We start from the raw sequence: 22,275 nt of genomic DNA on the forward strand, positions 1-22,275 counted from the left end.
CAACTCTCTCTGATCAGGAATCACAGATTTGAACTTATTCTGGAGTTAAGCACCTAAACCAGCCCAACCTAGCTAAAAGCAATTAGCCCAATTAGTCACTTGAGCAGGGATTTGACCCCAAGTAAGTGTTTAATTACTAGGCTGGCAGTTCACGCAAAATGGAAGACCCAGAGTAAAAACTTAGATACCCTCCAAGGTTAAGTGGCAACTGAACAGAGTTTTTGAGAATCTAAATTTTGCAGCTAGGGATCTAAAATGGCAGTTTTAGACCTACAGCATACCCCCACTCAGAGAGAGAGTATGTGGCTTGCTGGACTCTGCCATTACAGTAGGAAGCAGAATACACCCCCTTCACAATCCCCAAATTGTTCTGCAGGGAAACACAAGCTTATACACTTTGTGGATTTGGATCTTAAATTTCACTGACATTCAATCAAATTTATGCTCTGAAGTGAAGCCTCTCATACATTTTCTACTGATTTTTTTCCCTTTGGAAATGGGAATTTATTAAAACTGAAATACTGAATGAATGAAATATGAAGATTAACCGTAATTTCACTGTAAATGTACAACAGAAAAATACTCATTTTAAAAACAAAAAATGTAAGTCCCAGTTCCTTTGGGACTCTACTCTCAGTGCTTTTTTTAAAATTTATTTTAAATTTTGTTAATGGGATTTCCATTCCTAGGTAACTTAGGTGCTTTCACAAATTTTATCTAAAGGCAGTAAGAATGTATGAGGGGCTATAATTGCAATACCTTTTTCACGACAATATGGCCATGCTCATCTGTGTACTGCTCCTCGGTTACGGTTTCTGGTGGCATTTCAGGTATCTCATCTGCCTGAGGAGCAAAGAACAAAACATAATTAGGTAATATCTTGCTGCAAATTGTTGCTTTAAATCAGTGGTTCTCAACATTTTTAGATTCTGGGCATCTCTCATTCTATTCAAGGCCCCCCTCAGAAAATGCCAGCTCTTGAGTTTCACTCATTTCTTTATTACAGAAAAATAATAGAATAATTCTTCCGTTGCAAAGAACTCTGAAAGAACACAATAGATCAAAATGTTTTTGATGCCCTGGATTCCTATTTGAAATCTCTGGGTTTATCTTGCGAGTCACAGGTAGGTAGCAGTGCTAATACTGCATGGCACCCTTAAAAGCATTTTGCAGCACCCTGGCACCATGGTTGAGAAGCACTGTTTTAAATAAACAACATTATATGTATTAGTTGGTTCAAAGTAAGAGTGAAAAGGGGGTCAAGAAGCATTCATACTGAGTTGCTACAAACGCCAAAAAAAATTCTGTAAATGAATATTAAAAGGCATGCAAAGGAAGTTATCCCAAAACTAACAGGCAAATAAATATTAGTTAATTGGACAGTAGGTGAAGCTGAAAAAGCAATATAAAGTCTTTATCCTCCTACTGAGGCATCTCCAGAGTGCATGGTAGGTTTGACATTCCCACTCCAAATCACTCATATATCTCCTGTTTGCCTTCTTCCTCCCCCGCTACATAAGAACAAGAGTATAAAAGTTATGTAATGGCCATGCATTATTCAGAAGCATTCCCACTTCATAAATGCAGCACCAGTCAAGTGGTTGAATCAGCAGCAGTCCAAGGGTTGGGGTAGTGGGGGAAGGTTCTGATAGGTGTAACCATGACATGTACCTGAATAATCACCCGGCGACGAATGACCCTGGTAGTTACCATCTCTTCCTCATCTGAGCTGGTCTCCAGCTCACCTAATTCCTCTGCTAGCTCCTGGTGGAAGCATGGAAGCATTTTTCTATTTATCATACTGATGTTGCATGTAATGCTAGTAGCACTTGTGACTTTTCCAATGTATTTATTTGAAATCATTATCTGCCTTGAAGTTTTGATTTAAGGATTTTGGCTTCTGTATTTTCTCTTTGTGTAATGTTTATGTAAGGAATGAACAGTTTTTGGCCATTCTTCTTTGATTCAGACTCTGAGCTCAAGGAAAATAATGCTTCTGGTACAGAGGATAATATATTTTTGGATATATTACCTATTCTAAAGGATACTTTTACTGGCGGTTGTCACAACCTAGTTATCACAATGCTATTTAAAATTGCTATATCTAGAACATGAAGCATTATCAATATGAAGCCAGTTGTGTACCGCTTTTTATAAATGCATTGCCAAAACTGTGTAAGTCTGTTTCTTATCTTCTCCACAATGAACACAATAGCACTGCATCTATGCACTGGGACTGATTAGATTAACTAGGAGAAAAAACAACAATCTGTTTAATTCCTTGCACTGTGAATGCACAAAGCAACAATTAATAGCAAGTCCTTTAGCTTCTGCTCTGTCTGCATAGGGGAGAATCTGAGGAGGAAATGAGCAATTTACAATGCACAGCATCTGCAGAGAGTAATAAAAAAGCTGCAAGGAAACTGATTCAGTCTTCTACTGTCCTAACAACACTGATTATTATCAGCACGTATAGAATAATAATTAATATAGCAGTAAAAAAAGAAATAGCTAAAAGGACAATATCAATGATGGGAAAAGATTTTAATTTCCTATGGTGTTAGGGAAGTATGCTAGAATAGTTTTAATGATTTAGAGGTGAAGAAACCAATTTATTATAAACTTGTATTTGATGCTGAGCAAACCAATAACTGGAGAGAAAGAGAACGTTTTCCATTGAGGCAGAAATGTCATTAATGACAAATGCATCAGTTAAAATTAGACATGGGCAGGAACAAAAATGCCGGAGTCAGCCTAGACTCAGCTGTGGGCCCTCTGCCAATATACCCTGGAGCTACTGGGTAATCAAACTGGAGAGTGGTATACAGTATTTTGACACCTCAGCTTTAATTCTCATAAAAACTTCCCCACTGAAATCTGTAGGGCTATTAATTCCCAAGACACAGACATGCTCACTTTGAAAAAGTCCCAATCCATTTATACCTCATCAATTTTCCTTCTTGCTCCCATGTAACTCTCTCATTATGCACCGAGGAGCCCTGCTTACTCTTTCATAGTTTATAATGGGGGGAGATCTAGCACAAGACTGCTGTCACTGATAAACTGTTCAACATCACAGAACTTAATGTAACTGCAGAGATGCATATATTGCCAGAATTGTCTCAGTCAGGCGAAGCTTAGTTGAAGTAAATTGGTGTAGCTCCATTAATATCAGTGGAGTGAAAGCCAACTTATACCAAGAAAGAATCCTCCTGCTTATGGATCCAGTCAAACTCTAAAAACAAAATTCATTCTAAGATATACCAAAGTGGTCTGACACTGAATTTCAAATTAGCTTTGTACTTATCAAAAGTTGCTCTAACACGCTTTTGTCTTTTGAGACACTGATCAAACATATAGGAAAATTGCATCATCTAGTTCAAGTAAAATAGCATAGCCCCAAACATAAGAATGGTCCCAAAACTTTTGATCAGACCTTTCAGGAGATTCACAAGAGGTTTGGAAATCTGATTTCAGGGACACTTACTAAATGTTTGTAAGTGTAAAGCTGTCTTTGCAGGCAATCAGAAGCAGAGATGTGGAGCAGACATTCATCTGCTGACCCCTGTCCGTCACGTAACATGCTTCTGACTCCAGCTCTTCCCAAACATTCACCTTTCTTTTGAACTACATGAGACAAATTTTATAAGTTCTGGAGTTTCAGAAGGGTGAATGTACTTAAACAGCATTAAGACTTACACCCATGGGTTTAAGTCTGGTACTTACTAGATGTGAAAATGGAAAACAAACTCCCAGTTTAAGGAAATAAAATCAAAACTGTTCTTTCCTTTAACTTCCCTGACAGAATCGATCCTCTATTTCCACATCACTCTCTTCTCCTTCCCTCATTTATTATTGACAGCTTTTCCATACGTACTCCCCCTAACCTGTTCATATTAGCTATCTTCCACCCTTGCCTTCAGTGTCCATTTTTCCCCTCACATGCTAAATAGCTGCTGCCTTAAACACACACAAATATTCACAAATGACTTCACCTATTTCTCAGACTTTAACCATTATCCCAGCTTCTTTTCCTCCATCCTCACAGAGCATGCTACTTAATGGCCTGCCTTGAACTCCATTCCTCCAAATTCTCTGAAGAATCAGACAGCAGTGCTTTTTTTCATTTTCAAAACAATAAAAATTGCTCAAAACATAATCCCTCTGAGTCACCACTAGGAGGGAAAGAAAGAATAATTTGCGATAGAACAACTAAGCAAAGTAAATTTCCTTTACTAGGCGTAGCAGGGAGCTCTCAGCTCTTAGCACTATTTAGACAATCCTTCTCCTCCGAGTTTATACAGGAAAAGCTCTGTTATCTGGCATCCCCTGGGAATGGGGGATGCCAGATAACAATATATGCCAGTTAACTGAGCGGCCCCGGTTGCCGCTTCTCCCGCCGTGTCTGGGGCGTCCCTCTGCCCCTGTCGCAGCATTGCTGCCCCTCCCGTGGGCCCCGCACAGCCCTGTGCAGCCTATGCCCCCGGGCCACGGGGGCTCAGTAGCGCAGGCTGCTTTGCCCTGGGCCATGGGGGCTCAGAGAAACTGGAAGTGCCATAGTGGGCACTTCCGGTTTCACTTTTCCTTACAAGCCGGCATGCCAGTTAACAGAGCATGCGGGCTTGTAAGGCGCCGGTTTCCAGAGAGTTTACTGTATATGACAAAGTTCCTACAAACACCAATGCTAACATAAACATGGAATTTGACCCATAATCTCATACTCATAATCAGTATTGTTTTGGTAAATATTTGATTAAGAGGAGATAAAATAAAGACTAGATAAAGGAAATTTGTTCTATGACAACTGGTTTATGATGGGGACAGGACTGGTATTTACCTTTTCTAAGGATTCATCTTCATAGTATCTTTCAAACTTTTCTGGTTGTTCATCACTTGACTCGACAATAACCAGACTTGTTCTCCTTGGAGACTGTTCTTGGTGGAGCTGGAGGTCCTCAGGTTCTTGTACAATGGGAGAGTCACCTCGCTCACTAGATGATGGGGTGTGAAAATATGGAGTCTTGTGTTCTTCAGGTGCTGCAGTGCAGCCTTTAGATGTTTCAATGACATCTTCTTTTCCAGCCTTTGTTGGTATTGATTGTTCTGTTCCTGGTGTTGTGACACTGTGGATTACAGATTCAGGGAAACTAACTATAGTGGATTTGATTTTGATAATATTTGCATCCTTATTAAATAGTAATGGCATCTGCACAGAACTCACCATGTCTGAGAGTAAACTATAGCGTATTCTATACAGGAAACAGGCCTTCTTAATCACCTTCCTGTTCAGTGTTACCCCTCACTAATTAGAGCTTTATTGTGGTTTATTAGAAAGCTGCCTCCCTTTAAACATTTTTCAACTATACCTCAGAATTTGAAGTTATTTTTTTTCCTAGCCATTGCTTGCTGATTCAGTCTCAGCAACAACTTCCACAAATGTGACCAGAACTGAACACAATATTCCAAAGATTTTATCATCTTAGCATTTACTCTTTACACTTTTATGTGGAACACAGATTACTTAGGTCCCACATCATTCATTTATTTTCTCTGCTACTCCAACATATATTAACTTCTTTGTTCAGATTATCAACAAAGGTTTGCTACTTTGTAAACTGCTACTACAAAGGTACTTCTGCCTTAAAGCACTTCTTTTCTCTTAGGAAGGGATGCATCTTGAGCAAAAGAATTCTGAAAAACAAACATACGGGTCATGTGCCAGTTTCTGTACTGCATTTCTGAGTTTAGGAAATAAAGATAAAGGTTGTTTTTCAAACAGCAAAACAGGACAACATCATCTGCCATTGTTTTTCCTCTCTACTAATGTGTGCATCATTTAAAATATTGCTAAAAATGTATAAGTTTTGTAAAGTTTTTCTTAAAAATTTGCCAGCACCCCAACTGATAAACTGATACACCAAAATTATTCCATCCATCCACTCTTACACTTTTTCTTTTGTAACTACTGAGACAATTACTCCTTAATGATGACCCAATTCTTCAACAGGTTTCTTCTTCTCCTCAAATCTTTTTCAGGGGAAAGCACAGGAGGGAGAAGTAAACATACAAGTTGGGACACCAGAATTGCTGTCTAGGATCAGGCATGAAATCCCTCTCTTTCGGTACCCAGTACTTCAGAGAAATGTGTAATATTCGTATTAAGCAATCTGCTCCAAACACAGGTTTCATCCTGATCTCTAACACCCAGAGGTTGACTTAAGCCCTGAAGCATAAGGTTAGATAAACTGAAAATGCACAACATGAATAAATGCATATCTGTATTCCACAATGAAGTTTACAGGGTTTGGCCAGGCAACTTTTGATGCTTACAAATACTCCTGTTGTGTTGCAGATGTTTCTTCTGGCAAGTCCTGAGGCTTCCCTGAGAACTCAGTTTGCACATGCTCCTTTTGTGCTTGTCTCAAGAGCTCTGAAATGGATATGTCTGCCTCAGTCTTGGGGGTGCCCTCGTGAAAGGAAGAGTAACTGACAGAAATGTCTTCCTCAGAGACAATGGGAGGGTGATCAGATGGGTCACTGTCTTTAGAAAGGGAGTGCTCTTTGTCCTCCTTGTGCCTGGAGCTGTACAGCTCTTCTTGCAGTGCAGAAAATCCTACGTATAGGAAAAAAAAAACAAGTTTCATCAGAACTTTCTTGAGGATGCAGGAAGATTTTGCCATTATTGAGGCATGTCTAAGCCACCTCAGAACACATTAGAGAGAGTTACAGTAAAGCACACTATGCTCAATCTCCATGCACTGTTCTCCTGTAAAAAGTAGCTGACGTAGCGAAGAACTAGGTATGGATCAATAGGCTTGCTCTTTTGGGACAGAACCCAAGCACAGCATTAATTAAAGCAGCAAAAAAGCATGCAGCATGGGCATGACATGCTTCATTGCAGTGCTCCCCAGCTTAGGCTCAAGAAGCGACTTCCTCCGTCCACAGTTCATTTACAAGAAGAAATACAATTGCTGAAGGTTCCAATGAACAGGGTTTTATGGCAGATTTATAAGTGCATGCTTTCAGTGGAGGATGAAAAAACTGAGATAAGTAGTTGGAGAAATGTTGGACATCTCACTAGGATTGCCAAGTACAATACTTTGCCATAATCCATAAAGCAAGTGAGCACTCTACCTAATATAACAGTCATGAAAAGATCTTAAAGCATTTCACAAATAGCAATAACCCTTGAGCTATCAATTATCAATATAGAGATATAGCAATAATTGCCTTGGTGTTACTGTGTGCAGTCTTTTGAACACTAGAGAATACTCTAGCCAATTAAACCTGCAAGTAGGAAGAATGTAATGACCTGATCTGAATTTTGAACAAGGCGTTGTCATTAATATCCCTCACTCAAATGAAAAGTGGCATAGGACCACTGATTATGGTAAACATCTTGTATTCAGGTATCAGTTCAAAGCCAGCACCACAACTAGCCCAATGTCCAATAATGTACTGCTGGGATAGTGGTTCAGGACTTGTTTCAGAGAAACAAATGCCACCTATGAAAATGGACTGTGGGAGAATATCATTTAATTTAACACCTGGGGTTTTCTTAAATGTATGTCCTATTAAACTAGGCTGCTGCCCCCCTTTAAGCTTATGAAATGCAACAGCATCATAACAGCAAGTTAGCCTCTATGGACCTGAAGTCAGACGCCTTTCTACACACACACACATACACACACACACATTCACGCACGCACGCACACACACACACATACGATAAAATACTCCTCTCATGTAAACTGGTACAAACTTGTTGACATCAATGGAAGCGCCTGTAGAGAATTTTGCCAACTGTACAGTAATTTCTATAATCCTCCATTTACTTGCAATATAAAAACTGGTTATTTTAAGTGTGTCTTTAAAATTATTTTTTCTCCAATCTTGTTCAATATGCCATTACACACCTCTACCCTTCCTTTTTAGAGTATCTTGATTTTAACATTAGCTGCCACTGCTCCCCAAACACAAGAGCAGACTGTCTTTCTTAGCCACACATTTTAGAATGGACTGATTTGGCTACGAGAGAACTTTTTCAGTTCATGGCTTGCTAAAAATGATAAAAGGTTAATATCACGAAAGTGTTTTTACCTTCACTATGATCTAATCCTATTGTTTGTTCAATTTCTGCATAGGTTCGAGCACCATGGATCTGCAGAGCATCCAGGCTGCTGGTTTCCATTAGGTGAACAATATCCATTCTGTTGATTTTTGTTAGACACTGAGTAAGACTGGTATCTGGAATGTTCAAAAAACATTGTTTAGCTGTGTCGAGACACTCCTATGATCTCCATTCTCCATATCCAAGATGTATAAGGTTACTCATATTATGACATATAACATAAAGATATATTGTACAGAATGAAAAAAATAATATTACTACAAAGAGTTAGAAATACTGGGAAAATTATACATATGAATTACTATCAGTATTTCAACAGAAAAAAACCATTAGCAACAGTCTTTTTGCCCACATTTCTGCTTCTTTAGGTAACAAGACTAATTCAATTCTCATCCTTGTTTTGCTTTTGCCCTCCCAATGAGTAAGAGTCAATTCATTTTCTTTAACATACAATCCTTTGGTATTCCTTATTATACACACCAGGGGTGTGTCTACATGAGATGCTTAATGTGCACAACACTAATTCTACTGTGCATTAGCGCATCATAGCAAAAACTGTGCTAATGCACAATAGAATTAGTCTATTGCACATTAAGCATCATGAACAGACCATGTACCTTTGCTTACTGCACTGTAGTGCCAGCTACTGCACCTTTATGTAGTACCTTATATTAGAGGTACTAAACTTAATGCTCACTAGTAAAAGCGCACTAATGCAGGTATAGACGCACACCACTTAAAAGAAACCCAGGTCCTTTAATAAGTCCCATTTTAGTCTTGTAAGTTTTATCCCCTTGTATCAATACAGGTGTGCACATCACCTCTAAACTGCCAGTTGGGGAAAGTCCAGTTTGTGCAGCAACTAAAAATGTACCTGTAGCATGTTTCCCATCCCTGTCAAGCCAGTACTTCAGGAGTGCATGGCTCTGGTCCTGCAGTGAATTAGGATTCTCAATTCGGATCTGGTGAATTTGCTCTTCTGTGAAATCCAGTTCTCTTGCTAATTCTGTGAAAGACAAGCCATTGGTAAAGGTTTTTCATAAATATTTCCCCCCCTCGCTGTCAAGTCCATTCCTAAGATTCGTGCCTAAAGCAGCCTCACAAATAGAATACGCTGGTAGTAATAACATGTAAAAATTCAACTTTCTAACTATAATGTATCAAATTCTCTTGAATCTATCACCCTCTCCCAATTTTGATTTAGTGTCTGAAGCTCCTCTCCTAGTAGAAGAACTGCTTAATTTTAAATAATCATAGAAAATCAGGGTCGGAAGGAGGGCAGTAAAACACTGGAACAGGTTGCCCAGAGAGGTTGTGGACTATTCTTCCTTAGGGGTTTTTAAGACTTAGCTAGACAAAGCCTTGGATGGGATCATACAGCTGGGGATGGTCCTCCTTTGAATAGGGGGGTGGACTACCTGAGGTCCCTTCCAACCTTAATTTTCTATGATCCTATGATATTTTGCAGTCACTTACACCATGGCTCAGTGAAGGCATAGCCCCCCCTGGAACTGTTAAAGTAAGATAGGAAAAGTACAGGCAAATGGCTAGAATTCATGGATGAAAAAGAAGTTTGAAAATGTGAACTAGGAGTAACCGGTGTAGTGATGCCTGCTTGAGTAAAGAGTAGAGAGTTCTTATAGCCCTGAGAAAAGTGAACTCCTTTACTGGAGACAATGAGGGTTTAACTGCACCTAGAACTAGTAGGAGTCCTTGACAGTGCTATCCAAAGTTATCACTCTACATAGAAAAAGAAGATTGAAGCTGTCTGGGCTGACCACACACAGATGAATACAGTCCAGAATCTGCTTAAGTCCTGGGGCGTCCCTACCACCATTCCTGGATCCACCGTTTCTGCCTCTCTGGGTGGAAAAATCGCCCCTGCCTCCAGCCACTGTCTCTTTAGTGGCAAGGACATAAAGCAGATGGTCACAGGAATGAACCACTCACTGGTGGATCCCATATTGTGATATGCAAAGAGTCCAATCTTGCCTTACTCCTGCTCAGAGTTGATCTATTTTGTAAACTGAGGCCAAAGTAGGTCAGAATAGCCACTATTGTCATCTGTGTCTCCAACACGGGAGATTTTAGACAGATGTTTAACTCAGCCATTACTAGAATATCATCAAATCAGTCAGTCCAATCAGTGAAACTGACAAAGACATAAAATTTGCTGAGCAGTTCAGGGTCTAGAGATTGTTTGTTTCCTAGAAATTTGAAAAGGAAGTTACTGTAAATCAGAAGCTTATTCTTGGCCAGAACTATTTTTAGCTGGCTGCAGCAGCAAAGCTTACATTTTTAGAAATCAAATTAATTTTATGTGGGACAAATATTTACAAATGCTGTCAAGCAACATATTAAAGAAGTATATGTATTATGCCTAGAATGTATAGGTCTTGTTAACATTCATTAAGTATACCACCCTAGTTTTTGGAAGCACAACAATAATTCTGAAACACTGAAATAACTGCCTGTCAAACAGAATATGCTGGTAGTAATAGCATGTAAAAAGTCAGTTAGGCTAGGTCTGATTCCCAATGATTTTGACTGGAGTTGTCTTGTGATATAAGAGATTAGGAACAGGCCTCCCAACTGGTTCATTCTCTCCCTACAGGTGCACATGCAGAAGAAGGACAGGAGGGAAAAGCTCCTTGCATACGCAAAAATACCAGTGTTAGTTTGTAAATATAATGAAGACCATGAAATGCACAGCCCAGAAGACAAACTGTATTATATTAGGATTAGATTTTTATTCATGTATTTAGTAAATAATCCTTTAAGTCTTAGAACACTACTTATTTCCAAGAGTCTTATACGGAATGACGGAATTTTTCTGGAATTCTTCCGTCTGGGATTGTGACAGGTTTGCCAGCCATGTGGAAATGCTGAACAATCTGCCCTAAGTTATTAGTAAACTGCCAGAGCCATAAGAAAAGAAGTACAGGACAGTGTGGTGCAGAGAGCCAGAGAGGATATTTCAAGTTTGGTGGACTGAGTGAGAAGATGGAAGGTTGGCTGTGGCCAGTGATAACAGGACAAGCAGAATTTTAAGCTTTTTTTGGACTCTGTGCAATGTAACACAGGTCAGAGAACTCTGAACAGCTTATTTTCTTTTCTTGTTGTCAGCTGATTTCTAGCAGTAGGAACCACATTTTATTCTCCGTCAGCTTGGCCTGTCTTTTGATGATGTGTATGTCTCATTGTGGTGTGGGTTTCTGCAGTTATAAATGGACTGTTGCTACCTTGGCCCCTTTCATTCCTTAACTCTGTCACTGGTCTGAAAGCAGCAAGCTGTTCTCATTTATGGAAGCCCCACCTGAACACCTGTGGGTGTAGACAGATGTAATAACTGTATTTTTATCAAACAATAGTGATATAAAACATTATGCAATAACAGTTACATCTTGCATGACTCTGTTACATCTTGCATGACTCTTGTAGTGGGTTAAGTATAGGTTTCCCTTGCTTTATGCTGTACACGAGTTCCTGGAAAACGGTGCATAACTCAAATTTGCATAAAGGGAACCCACTTTACAATGTAAAAAATAGGGATATGTTTCAAGACCTTGACTGTACTGACCCCCAGACCCATTTCTACCACTTTTACAAGACAATTTTGGTACTTGCCAACAGCAGACAGTACACACAACCACAGGGCACTATCACAGTAGGGATGGCGACTACAGAAACATGAGTTGGAGACAATGAGCAAGAAGCATAGATCCACACAGGAGACTATACTTTGGTGCATGTCACTCCCACAAAGCACTGCACAAAGCATCTGACTGCAAGCTTCCACCATGCCAACTGCATAGGAGTGAACTTACCTTGCATATAAACACATTTTTTTATATAAAAAGGGCCATTGCATAAAAGCAAATTCACACGTACAGAACCCTTTATAGCAAGGGAAACCTGGATAGCAACTGTAACTTTTACCCTCCTCAATTCAAAGTCAGAGAGACTTAGCCTGTTTGTGTCACTGAAGGGTCATGCAGATGTAACAGTTAGACTATAACAGCTGAGGTGTGCTACTGAATAGCAGCAGTGGCTCCTTTCTCCTTTTCAAACAGTTAAGCGTTAAGGAGCATTTGTCCATAACTTTCTTGCAGCTTCACAGCCCCAAATTGCCAGAACAATCACTGCCCTCTCTGGCCAAGTTCAGACTTTTGGTGGGGTTTGGGGGAGGTTAGATCATGTTAAAAATGGCCACCTCATCTCAGATAAATCAGGATGAGGCAGATTAGTGGGAGGGAAAGGGGTTAGGAGGGAGGCAAGAGGCTGGAGATGGGGATTGTGGATCCACGGGGTATTTGGGGGGGTAGGTGGGATCCATGGGAGCAATTTGGGGGGGAGGGGCAGGCCACATCCATGGGATGGATCAAGGTGGGCAGACATGTCCATGGGGCACTTCTGGGGTCCAGGAGGGTTTGGCAGGATCAGAAGGATTCGTGGGACTCATGGGGTCTATGGTCCCAGGGACTAGAAGCAATTTTTAGCCCCCCTGACAAGCATACACCCCTATCCCTCCTCCCCCCCACCCCCACTGATACTTATTTCCTTGGCTTCTGGCATCTGCAAATGCTGATAAAACCAGCACCCTAAGTGGCTTGTGGGATAGACTGACTGGTCCAAGACTGGGGGGGAGAGGGAAGAGGGGCCGAAAGGTTAAAAACAGCTTGGTGCCAGGAAGCGAGTAGGAAAAGTGCAGTCCTGGGACTGGGACTGCGCAAGTAATTGTACTGAAATTAAATTCACCAATCTAACTTAGATTGATTAGTTTTGAGTGTACATTGATCCAGGTCTATTTTATAATGGGTTCTGCCATTTTTAGACTCGTCTATGTGCACTGAACTTCTGTACTGTTATGGGTTGAGATTAATTTATGATCACTGAAACCAGGTTTAAGTGTAATGTCTGTACCTGGGCAAACTAAGTTAGATCGGGTGGCCATTTTTAACGTGGCCTAACCTCGAATGTCTGCACTTAGCCTCCATATGCTCACCTACCCTCATGTGCCCTATATTCAGAGTCTTCAGAGGGGTGATGTTGGTTCTTTGTTATTCTTCTACTGAGCGTTTTCCCATGGGAAGAGACAGATCAGGTTCATAATCTGGCCCACCCACTTCCTATTTTAGCTAACAATGTGGAATGTCACCAATATCCCAAAAGACTATCTAGTTTCTACAGGCTATTAGAGGATATCTATAAAACATCCTTCAGTAATAAAAAAGACATCTTGCAGAAACATGAAAATGTAAAGAAAACCATCAGCTCAATATGCATACTTCATCTGAAATGTATCCCATGCAGTTTACCTGTCCAACTGAATCCAAGGTGATCAGCAATGTGCGCCAGTCTTTCCTCTGTCCTTTCCTGGTCATCCTGTTGATCTAAAGAATATTAAACAGAACAGCCACAAGTTGTCTAAAGCAAGTTGAGGTGAAGCTACCGAACTGATGAATATCTCATGACAAAAAGACTACTTTTCTTCTAATTGCATTGGAGCTCTATAAACTGGGGCAAAGTTTTTACAAATATATGCCTCAAATTAGGCTTTCTAGGTCCTCATTTAAGTGCCAAAATAGTCAGGAAAATGAAGCCTTTGGCCGCTCAATAGTTTGAAAAACAGGTTTCTTGATTTGATGTCTAAATAAGAATGTAAAAGCCTTCTGTATCCAATTTCACCAAACATTTTATTCTTAGGCTTATTTGTAAAAATAAGTGTATCCAAATCAAGAGGTCGGGCTAACACTTAATGAGAAAAGAAGAGGTATAATTTTCCATGCCCCCTTAGTTATGGACAGCTTAAAAAACTGTACTGCAGTGTTCTAGAATAGTTCTCCCAAATTTAAATTAATGGATGCATTATTTTAAAGAATGTGTTTTTCAGGCAATCATAAGGCACTTCAAATTACAATGTGTCTTTAGGATTTTACAAAAATATTTTATTTGATTATTACATGGAAGAGTTAACTAACCCAGGACATTTGCAAAGAAGGCATGGGAAAAACAAAAGCCCACTTTTCAATGTTTAATACTCCAATTGCAAGAAATATGCTAGCCCTTCTGCCTGTCCATCTCACAGCTAGTTTGAATTTAGCAGAGTTTTGAATTTTGGTTTTCCCAATGCTCATATATAGATTTCATACAACCACATTCCCAAAAATTGGTTACAGGAGTACAGCAATATGCATGTGTTCAAAGTTTTAGTTAATGGATTTCCTTGGAAACTGTTTCATAAATATGAAAAGTAACTTAAAAGCAAGAGAAAAAACTCTGACCCACCCTACAATAACACATTAAGTTATCGATGACTCATCAAATGTTTTCTGAACAACTGGCTGTCAAGTAAAGGGATCTAGGAAATCCAATTGTTTAAAAAATATGAAAAATGTCACTGATGTCTTAACATGCCAAACAAAAGGGATTTGTCTCCCCAAGTTTTAGGGACAGGGACTGTGCTAAAGTACTTTATTATGTTAGCAATACCAGATTAAGATAGGATTAAGGAAAACCAAAAGCCAAAATTTTTATGGCCTGAAGCATCTGTTTTGCTAAAAGCAAAATAGTAACTGATAAAGTCTTTTCTATTTATTATATTAATACTTTCCATAAGCATTCGCAATGTGCAATCTTGAGATTGTTTCACAGACAAGAAAAAGAGACAACACAAAAAAACAAACATAGCTTTTACAAACGCATTTACAATCAATCACAAAAAGCTTAAAGAAAATGATGCACAGATCACACACACACATACACACACACACCAATTTTTTAAAAAAAATATTAAATTCATGACATGCGTAGCACAGGGAATCCCAGTGTTTGGCAAATACCTTGAGCATGGTCATGGACATTTTCATCAGGAATACGCTCAATCTGAGTCTCAATGGACTCATCCCAAATGGGCCTGGTGTCAAAGATGTCTTCAGGAACTGACTGCTGGGTCTCAATAGATGGCACATTTTCAATAACTGAGACTTCTAGGGCACTACTGCTTTCGTCATCTGAAACTAATTCTTGTTCTCTTTCTGACTGTGTAAGTCTTTCCACTAACTTGGAAGCTTCATCGCTAATCTCTTCAAAGAATTCTATGGAGTTTTTGTAAAGGTCAAAAAACTGTTCCTTATTTTCACTTGTGGGACTAACAGCACTACGGGAAGCTCCTGTAGTACTCCTGCTTTTAACTGGCAACCTTGATGAAAATACCTTTGTTCTTCCTGTTATCGCCTCATCTATTTCTAATTCAAGCTTCATCTCACTCTCCCTCTCTCTGCTCTCTGCGTCTGCCTCAGCATAACTCCTAGCTTTTATCGAGCGCTTAATCTTTGGGTCCATGGGAACACTCGCATCGGATTCAGATTTGCTTCGACTGTCTTGTTTCATAGGTTGGTAGTCTGTCATCTCAGGAGCTTTGGGTGACTCTGGCTTGTAGACAGATGTTTCAGTGTATGCATATTGTTGCTCGGCTCTTTGGAAAGTTGCTTTGATGGGAATTTTAGACTTTGGCTTGCTCTGATCATCCTTTGTTTCAAGCTGCAGGCTGTCTATAAAACCATCAGAATGAGGGCTCTCTTGTTCTGGTTGTTGAAATGGCTGTGATGCAGCAGCTGTGGCCCGTACAGGAATTTTGGATTTGCTTTCAGAAGGCACTGTCTCCATAACAGCAGTAGGGATTTCAATCACAGATCTCTGTTCTTCTGGTGAAGAGTCTGGGGACTCATCATCCTGTTCAGAATAAATAGACCTAGTGACTGTTGAAAACTCCAGCTGCACATCTACCACAGACTGCTCAGGAGAGATAGGGCAAGGCACCTGACTGCTGTCAATCTGATCTGTTTCCATTCTGGACATGCATTCATCTTCAGAAGATTCAGAGGCAGCAGTCTCTTTCTTTGGTGACTTTGAAGAAGCTGAAATACCCATTTTAATTGGAATTCTGGATTTAAGGTCTGTTTTTGTGGTGCCTGTGCTGATCATCTCCTCTGATTTGTCACTAGGCTCTGATACTGGGGACTCTGCTGTAAATGCATTTTCTTCTCTTGGGTCAGTTTCATCTGATGCCGAAGGTGGAAATGAATCTGGGGCTCGTTCAACCTTAGGAGGTTCCACCTGAGCAGCTTGTTTCATTTCTTCAGATAAAGAAACTTCATCTTGAAGCTGCTGCCCCATTTGGAAGAAGTGAAAGCTTTCATCTGCATAGTTCCTTTTGGTCATGTCAATGGCTCCACTTCGAGTCATTTCGAACAACTTTCCTTCCTGGAAGAGAAAAGGGTTTTGTTCACTAGTTGGTGTGCCCTCTTCTGTGGGTGTTCTGGCTGGAGTAGTATCAGGTGTTGTGCCCTGTGACTGCCTGTCCACCATCAAACCAAATATTTTTTGTTCCTCCTCTTTCACCCGGGCCTCAAAGGCTTCATCATCTTCACGTATTTCACTCCACTTGTCACAATCTACATCGGTCTTAGTGATGACCACTTGGCTGATTAGCTTCTCAGCTTCATCCCTTATATTCTGAAGAGCAGATGGATCTAATGTTGTGGGGTCTGATGCTGAAGTCCCTGAAGGCATTTTCTGAAAAATATCCATGTGCTTTGACTCTATTTCCATATATACCTCTTCTGAAGACTGATCTTCACATCCAGGGGCATGTCCACTAAGGGAACTTCCAGATAATACTTTCTCAACCACTGATTTTTCTGCTTCAGTAGAATGAGCATCTCTTTCAGAGCTAGTGAAAAAATGTTCAGAAGAAACATTCTCATAAGGACTTGTTATATGGGGAGCACCGTCTTCATGAGCGTCTGCTGTACAACCTTCAAATTCATTTTTTTCATTGGTAAGGGATGAATATTCAGTTGGGAGCTCCTTGCTATAAAAATCCTGTTGGAATGCCTCACAGTCTTTTCCTGCTTTTCCCAAATCCCTTTCCAAAGCGGTGTGTGTAGGGGAATCATCTGCAGTCAATTCACTGCCTTGTGATATAGAGTACTGAGAAGTAGTATGTCCACAAGGGTCATCACCTGACTTCTCAGACACAGCCCCTGTAGCAGTAAGGTCTTTACCTTTTTCAGTTGTATCATCCTGCTGTGAAGGCTGAGGGACCTGAACTTCTTTTTTAGTCTCATCAGTTATAGCATGATAAAGGGCATCATCAAGTTGCGTGACTGGACCATTAGGACTAATTGTCTCACTTTCTTCTGTACTATAACCCACTGACTCAGCAGTTTCTGCTATGATATCAGCATCAGGGTGCAAAACATTTGATTTTTCTGTGGTCACCTTGCAGCTGTTTTCCTCGGTTGTCTTATCCAATTCTTCTTTATCCTCCCCGATTCTAAAAGCATGTTGTTTTGGATCAATGGGTTGAAATCCGGCTTCTTCAGGGCTAGAACTGGAATCTATACTGGATGGAAGTGGTGAAGGAGGTTGCATTCGAATCGTAGGCTCCAGGAAGAGGCCTGAGTCAGCTTCTTTTTTCAACTGAGTCAATTCTGGTTCACTTTCTGAAGACGAAGAACTCTTCCTAGTTTCCAATGAAGAAGTCAACACTGCAGGTATACCCTTTCCTTCCACAGCTGTCGGCTCTAGTACTTCAGCTTCACATGCAGCATCTGAGTCAGGGACCGGAGAATATTCATCCTGCTTGGAATCTTTTTTGTAATCTCTTTTCTGTTTTGCTTCTTGTTCTAGTTCATCAAACATTTTGATTTTGGTCACCATTTTAAACATCTCCTCTTCTGGTGTGAACCGTTTCTTTGGTTCACTTTCTGGATCATCCTCGGGTTCTTCACTGACTTCAGGGATTATGACTGGCTTGGAGATACTGGACTGTGCCTGGGAGTCTGCTGTTTTTGGTGTGATTTCATAGCTAATTTCTTCAGAGCTGGGGGTTTCTGGAGAAAGAGGACTTTTCCCTGAGCTCTCCATGAGGGATGTTTGCTCTAAACTGTCGTCCTCAGTGCTTCCTTCAGGCTCGCGGAGAATTCTGGAACGTATCAATGCCAGCTCCGGGCAGGTCTCTCCTTTACCAAGGACAGGCTGAACGGGAGCCTGTCCTGTAAGAATCCCAGCCTTCTCCCTTGGCTCTACAGGACTGCTTTCAAGAGAATCGCGGCAGGGGGATTCTTTCATAGGACTGGGCTCCAGGGAATCAGGAGTTTTGTGTGATGAATTATCTTCCAGCACAGGGCTTGCTTCTAGTGAGTCTTTATGACTTATGGCCAAGGACTCATCTGCAACTGGGCTAAAGCTTTCACTGTCACGGCTAGGAAGTGACAGTTCCAAATTCTGGGGACTCCTAACAACAACACGGTGTTCAGAGGTTGCATCTTCCTCTTTTTCTGCGGTGGTATCATGCCCCTCCAAAGATTGAGTCAAATGTGTGTGTTCAGTGGTTTCTGCTTCTTGATCGCTTTTAACATCTTTCATAAAGGAAGCGGAGCTACTATCTCCAGACTTGCCTGCCTCTTTCTCAGAGGCTGTAGGTACCAGTTTCTCTGATGGCTGATCAGAAAGAGACGTAATAGCCTCAGTCACAGCAGCCAGCTGTTTTTCAGCAATACCTTTGTCATCTTCAGCTGGGGAGAGTTCCTTTGGGGAGCGTACTTCCGCTGTTTTGTGGGCTGCAGTGGTTTCCCTAGTTTCTCCTATTGGCTCATCGGTTTTCTTTGGTGAGAAAGAGAGACTTTCTGGGCTTGTTTCTGGAGTCTCTGCCAGCCCCTCATGCTTATAACTTTCCTCGGAGCTGATCTGAGGGGTTCCCTCAAGCAGGCTACCGGGAGAATCTGCTACACCTTCATGCTTGAGGCTTTCTGAGCTGCCATCGAAAGCAGCACTTTGTAAAGAGAGAGCAGGTAGGAACCCGTCTTTCACATGCTCTGATGGGAAAGCAATGCTAAAAGGACTGGTTAGGACTTGTTCTAAGTGAAGCTCTCCCTCCTCAGTGACCGAGAGGTGTCGAAACTGTTGATATTTGTCATTATCCTCGAGCTCCTCTTTAATGACATCAGAAAAATCCGTTGACGTTTTTCGGTCAGGGCTGATCTGGAAGTCAGTGTCCCCTTGCTCATCAGTAGCCTTTTCCTCCACAAGTTTTGCATCTTTGACACTTTCTTCTTCAACAAATACTGGAGAGAGAGGCTCAGCTGTTTTACAGCTCTGTTCTTTGATTTGTTCTCCCTTTTTAACATCACGCAGAGAGGCCTGAGCCTCTCTTTTGGACTGTGAATCTTTCAGGCCTGCAGACGCCTGGCTTTTTTTGGCTGGCTGGCGATCTGACTTGTCTGTTTTATGGACCTGTGCTATTTTACTTTTTAAACCAACTGCTTCTCGCTGAGTTGGTTCTTTGCCAGGGGGACGCTGCTTTTCTTTGAGAGACTTGTGCTCAAACAGCCCAGATATATTCTTGGATGGATCTTGCCCTGACTGGAAGGCTTTCATAAGCTCACGGACTGACATAGTCTCTTCAAGTCTTTCTGTTTTAGCAGAGGGGGAAGCAGGTGGTTGTGCTTTATGCACCGTTTTTTTAGCTTGCACTGGTCTTTTAGTAGGCCGCTCAGCCGTAGTGCTCCCTTTTGTTTGAATTCTGACGGGCAGTTTTGAACGTATCTTCTGTTCATCTTCCACCCGCTTCTGAAGAGCTTTTACTTTGTCTTTTATTGAGCCAATAGGAGTCTCTTCTATTACTGGGGACACTGCACTAACCTCAGGAACAGCTGCAGGCATTAAACCTGGCTCCTCATTTAATGACTCCTCTGAACTGAATTTTGTTAGTTCAGATTGTTCTTCAGTGCTTTGTGCATCTCCTTCCTTTTGCTTTTGTTTTTCTTTTAATTTCCTCCTAACTGGTTTTTTAATTTCCAAGGCTGGTTTATGTTGCTCCTGTGCACCTTGAGTTTCAGCTGTTGGATAGTCCTGTTCTTCCTTTTCAGATCCCCTGCTTAAAACTACAGCTTCAAACCTCTCTTCTGTTAAATCTTCTTGTAATGTCTGTGGTTGCACCTCATGAAGAGACACAAACGTTTTTAAGTCATCAGTAAGATAGTCTACCATGCCTGTCATGTCTTTCTTTTCTTCCTTCTTTGTCCCTTTGTCAATTCTGACCTCTATACAGACAGGCTCGGTGACTTCTAAAGGAGCATTTCGTCTGGCCTCTTCAATTTCTTCATTGCTGACAATAACCCATTCCTCCTCCACTACCTCGCTTTCAAGAGGGGACTTCTGTGGGATGTGTTCTTCTCTTCCATAGGTTCCCCCTCTCAGAATTTCATTTACTTTTTCTAAGTCCTCTTTCACTCTTTCAACAATTTCAAAAGGCTCTCCTGGCTCTTCTTCAGTGGTTTTCCCAAGATCTTTCACCTTAATGGAACCTGACTTATCAGAAGGGTCAGTTGTCAAGATGGCAGTCATTTTGATCAAATCTTGTTTCATCTCAGAAACTTCAGACAACAAGTCTGGACTGGCTAGTACGGGGACTTCATTAACCAGATGACTTTTCAGGATAGACGTTTCTGTAGATTCTGTCTCGTCATCATCTTTGATGTGAATGAAAAAACATTGAAAGTAAAATGGAAATTGAAAATAGAGATTGAAAAATGTAATCAGGTTTGGAAATGACAGTCTTTGGTTGCAGTGGAGGAAGGTCAACAAAATGGGCTGGGAATGGTGGATCCACAAGATCTGAGGGTACAAGAGCAAAGCAAAGCTAACAGGAAAAAAACTGAAAAGAAAAATGGGCAGGAAATAACTTGCTTATTTTTCTCACTATAGCACACCCACACGAACAACATCAAAGCTATAACAAACAAAATCAGGACACCATTGAAAAAACTTAGAATAACAACAACGAAAAAATAAAAAAAGCAAAGGGGTAACACAGTGAAATTACACAAAACCAGGCATCTCAAGATTGTTCAGATGTTACAGATCAATGTTTAAATAAAAAAAAACAGGAAAAAGGTGAGGAAAAAAGCATTAGAATTGGTTGAAAGTCGATTTCCTCTAAGTGAAAGCCAGTGGTAGCAAACTGTCAGAACAACATTTGGGTAAGAGTATACATTTTGTTTCTTAATGATCCAAAGTTCTGTATTTGTGTGTATTTAATTCTGCAATGATCTAAAATATGATAAAATATATAGAGATCTGAGTCAGCTGCAAACCGGCATTTCATCTAAGGGGATTTCACACCTAAACAATGAAACAAACATGTTTTTTAAGAGGCATGGTCCTTTCCTTGGAACATCCTCATTGACAAATAATGAATTGATTGAGGGAGGAGAAAAAGAAAAGGAAAAAAAGAGAGAGAAATGAAGGAAAATAGAAAAGAAACCGAGTCAACCAAAAATGATTTCAAATTTAAAAAAAAATGTAATGTATGGCAACCAAAAATCAGAGACATTCACACTGGACACAAACACACAATTTATGTAAGCCAAGTTATTTCCATGCAAAGCAAAGGTGCTGCAAACACTGCTGGATATGTAACCTCACTTAAAAGCACTAGCTGGAAAATGGTTATAAAGCAAAAGACTACATGAAATAATACAAAACATACTGTGGTGAAATAGTCTCTGCTCTCTACAAGCAATATACAAAGTATTGGATGTAGGCAGCACATGATAGGGTATAACTTCATGAGGGGATATATCAGGACAAGACCCAGTTCAAGGAGGGACTATTAGGACATTTGCCTTCAACTCAATAAACTGTTACAGGTTTAATGTTGGTTATGTACAAAACACCACGCTCACTTTGTGATGAAATTCTTCTTTTAAAAAAGAATCATGTTCTACTAAGTGTAATGTTTTTTCTGCATCACTATGTATTACTTGAAGGAGTACTACTATCTTAAGGCTGTTGGGCAATAAGAAGTATTTGTACTTCCTCACAAAAACACTCACTTTGCTATAGTACTTCCTTGTGTTTCATGAAGTCTTAATATTCCTCCATTGGGAAACTACGTACAGTAAAACTGGATGGCCACATTTCCTAGACTATGAGTTCATCTCTGTGCTGTTTTATAGTACTGCCAGATGCTTACTAAAGCAAAGAAGAAGGGCAACAGAGCAACATATGGTTGATGCAAAATAAGCAACATCTCCAGAATCACTTGGAAGACACTGCACTTCTCAAATCATAGA

The 22,275-nt window shown here is 40.4% G+C and overlaps 1 protein-coding gene across 1 annotated transcript in view; it reads right to left on the reverse strand.

Moving 5' to 3' along the window:
* The window catches only part of ANK2 (ankyrin 2), a 327,832-nt gene that overhangs the window by 14,200 nt on the left and 291,357 nt on the right, over nt 1–22,275 (reverse strand). The window contains exons 39-46 of the mRNA XM_090036674.1: nt 14,974–20,670; nt 13,450–13,524; nt 9,006–9,137; nt 8,101–8,247; nt 6,331–6,613; nt 4,838–5,123; nt 1,672–1,764; nt 760–843 (exon numbers count right to left, since the gene is read on the reverse strand). Coding sequence (XP_089892800.1) covers nt 760–843; nt 1,672–1,764; nt 4,838–5,123; nt 6,331–6,613; nt 8,101–8,247; nt 9,006–9,137; nt 13,450–13,524; nt 14,974–20,670 — 6,797 coding nt within the window. The remainder of the gene's footprint in view (nt 1–759; nt 844–1,671; nt 1,765–4,837; nt 5,124–6,330; nt 6,614–8,100; nt 8,248–9,005; nt 9,138–13,449; nt 13,525–14,973; nt 20,671–22,275) is intronic.

The sequence above is a fragment of the Crocodylus siamensis genome, chromosome 2, assembly GCF_052110815.1.
Source record: "Crocodylus siamensis isolate JL-2025a chromosome 2, ASM5211081v1, whole genome shotgun sequence".
Lineage (NCBI taxonomy): Eukaryota > Metazoa > Chordata > Crocodylia > Crocodylidae > Crocodylus > Crocodylus siamensis.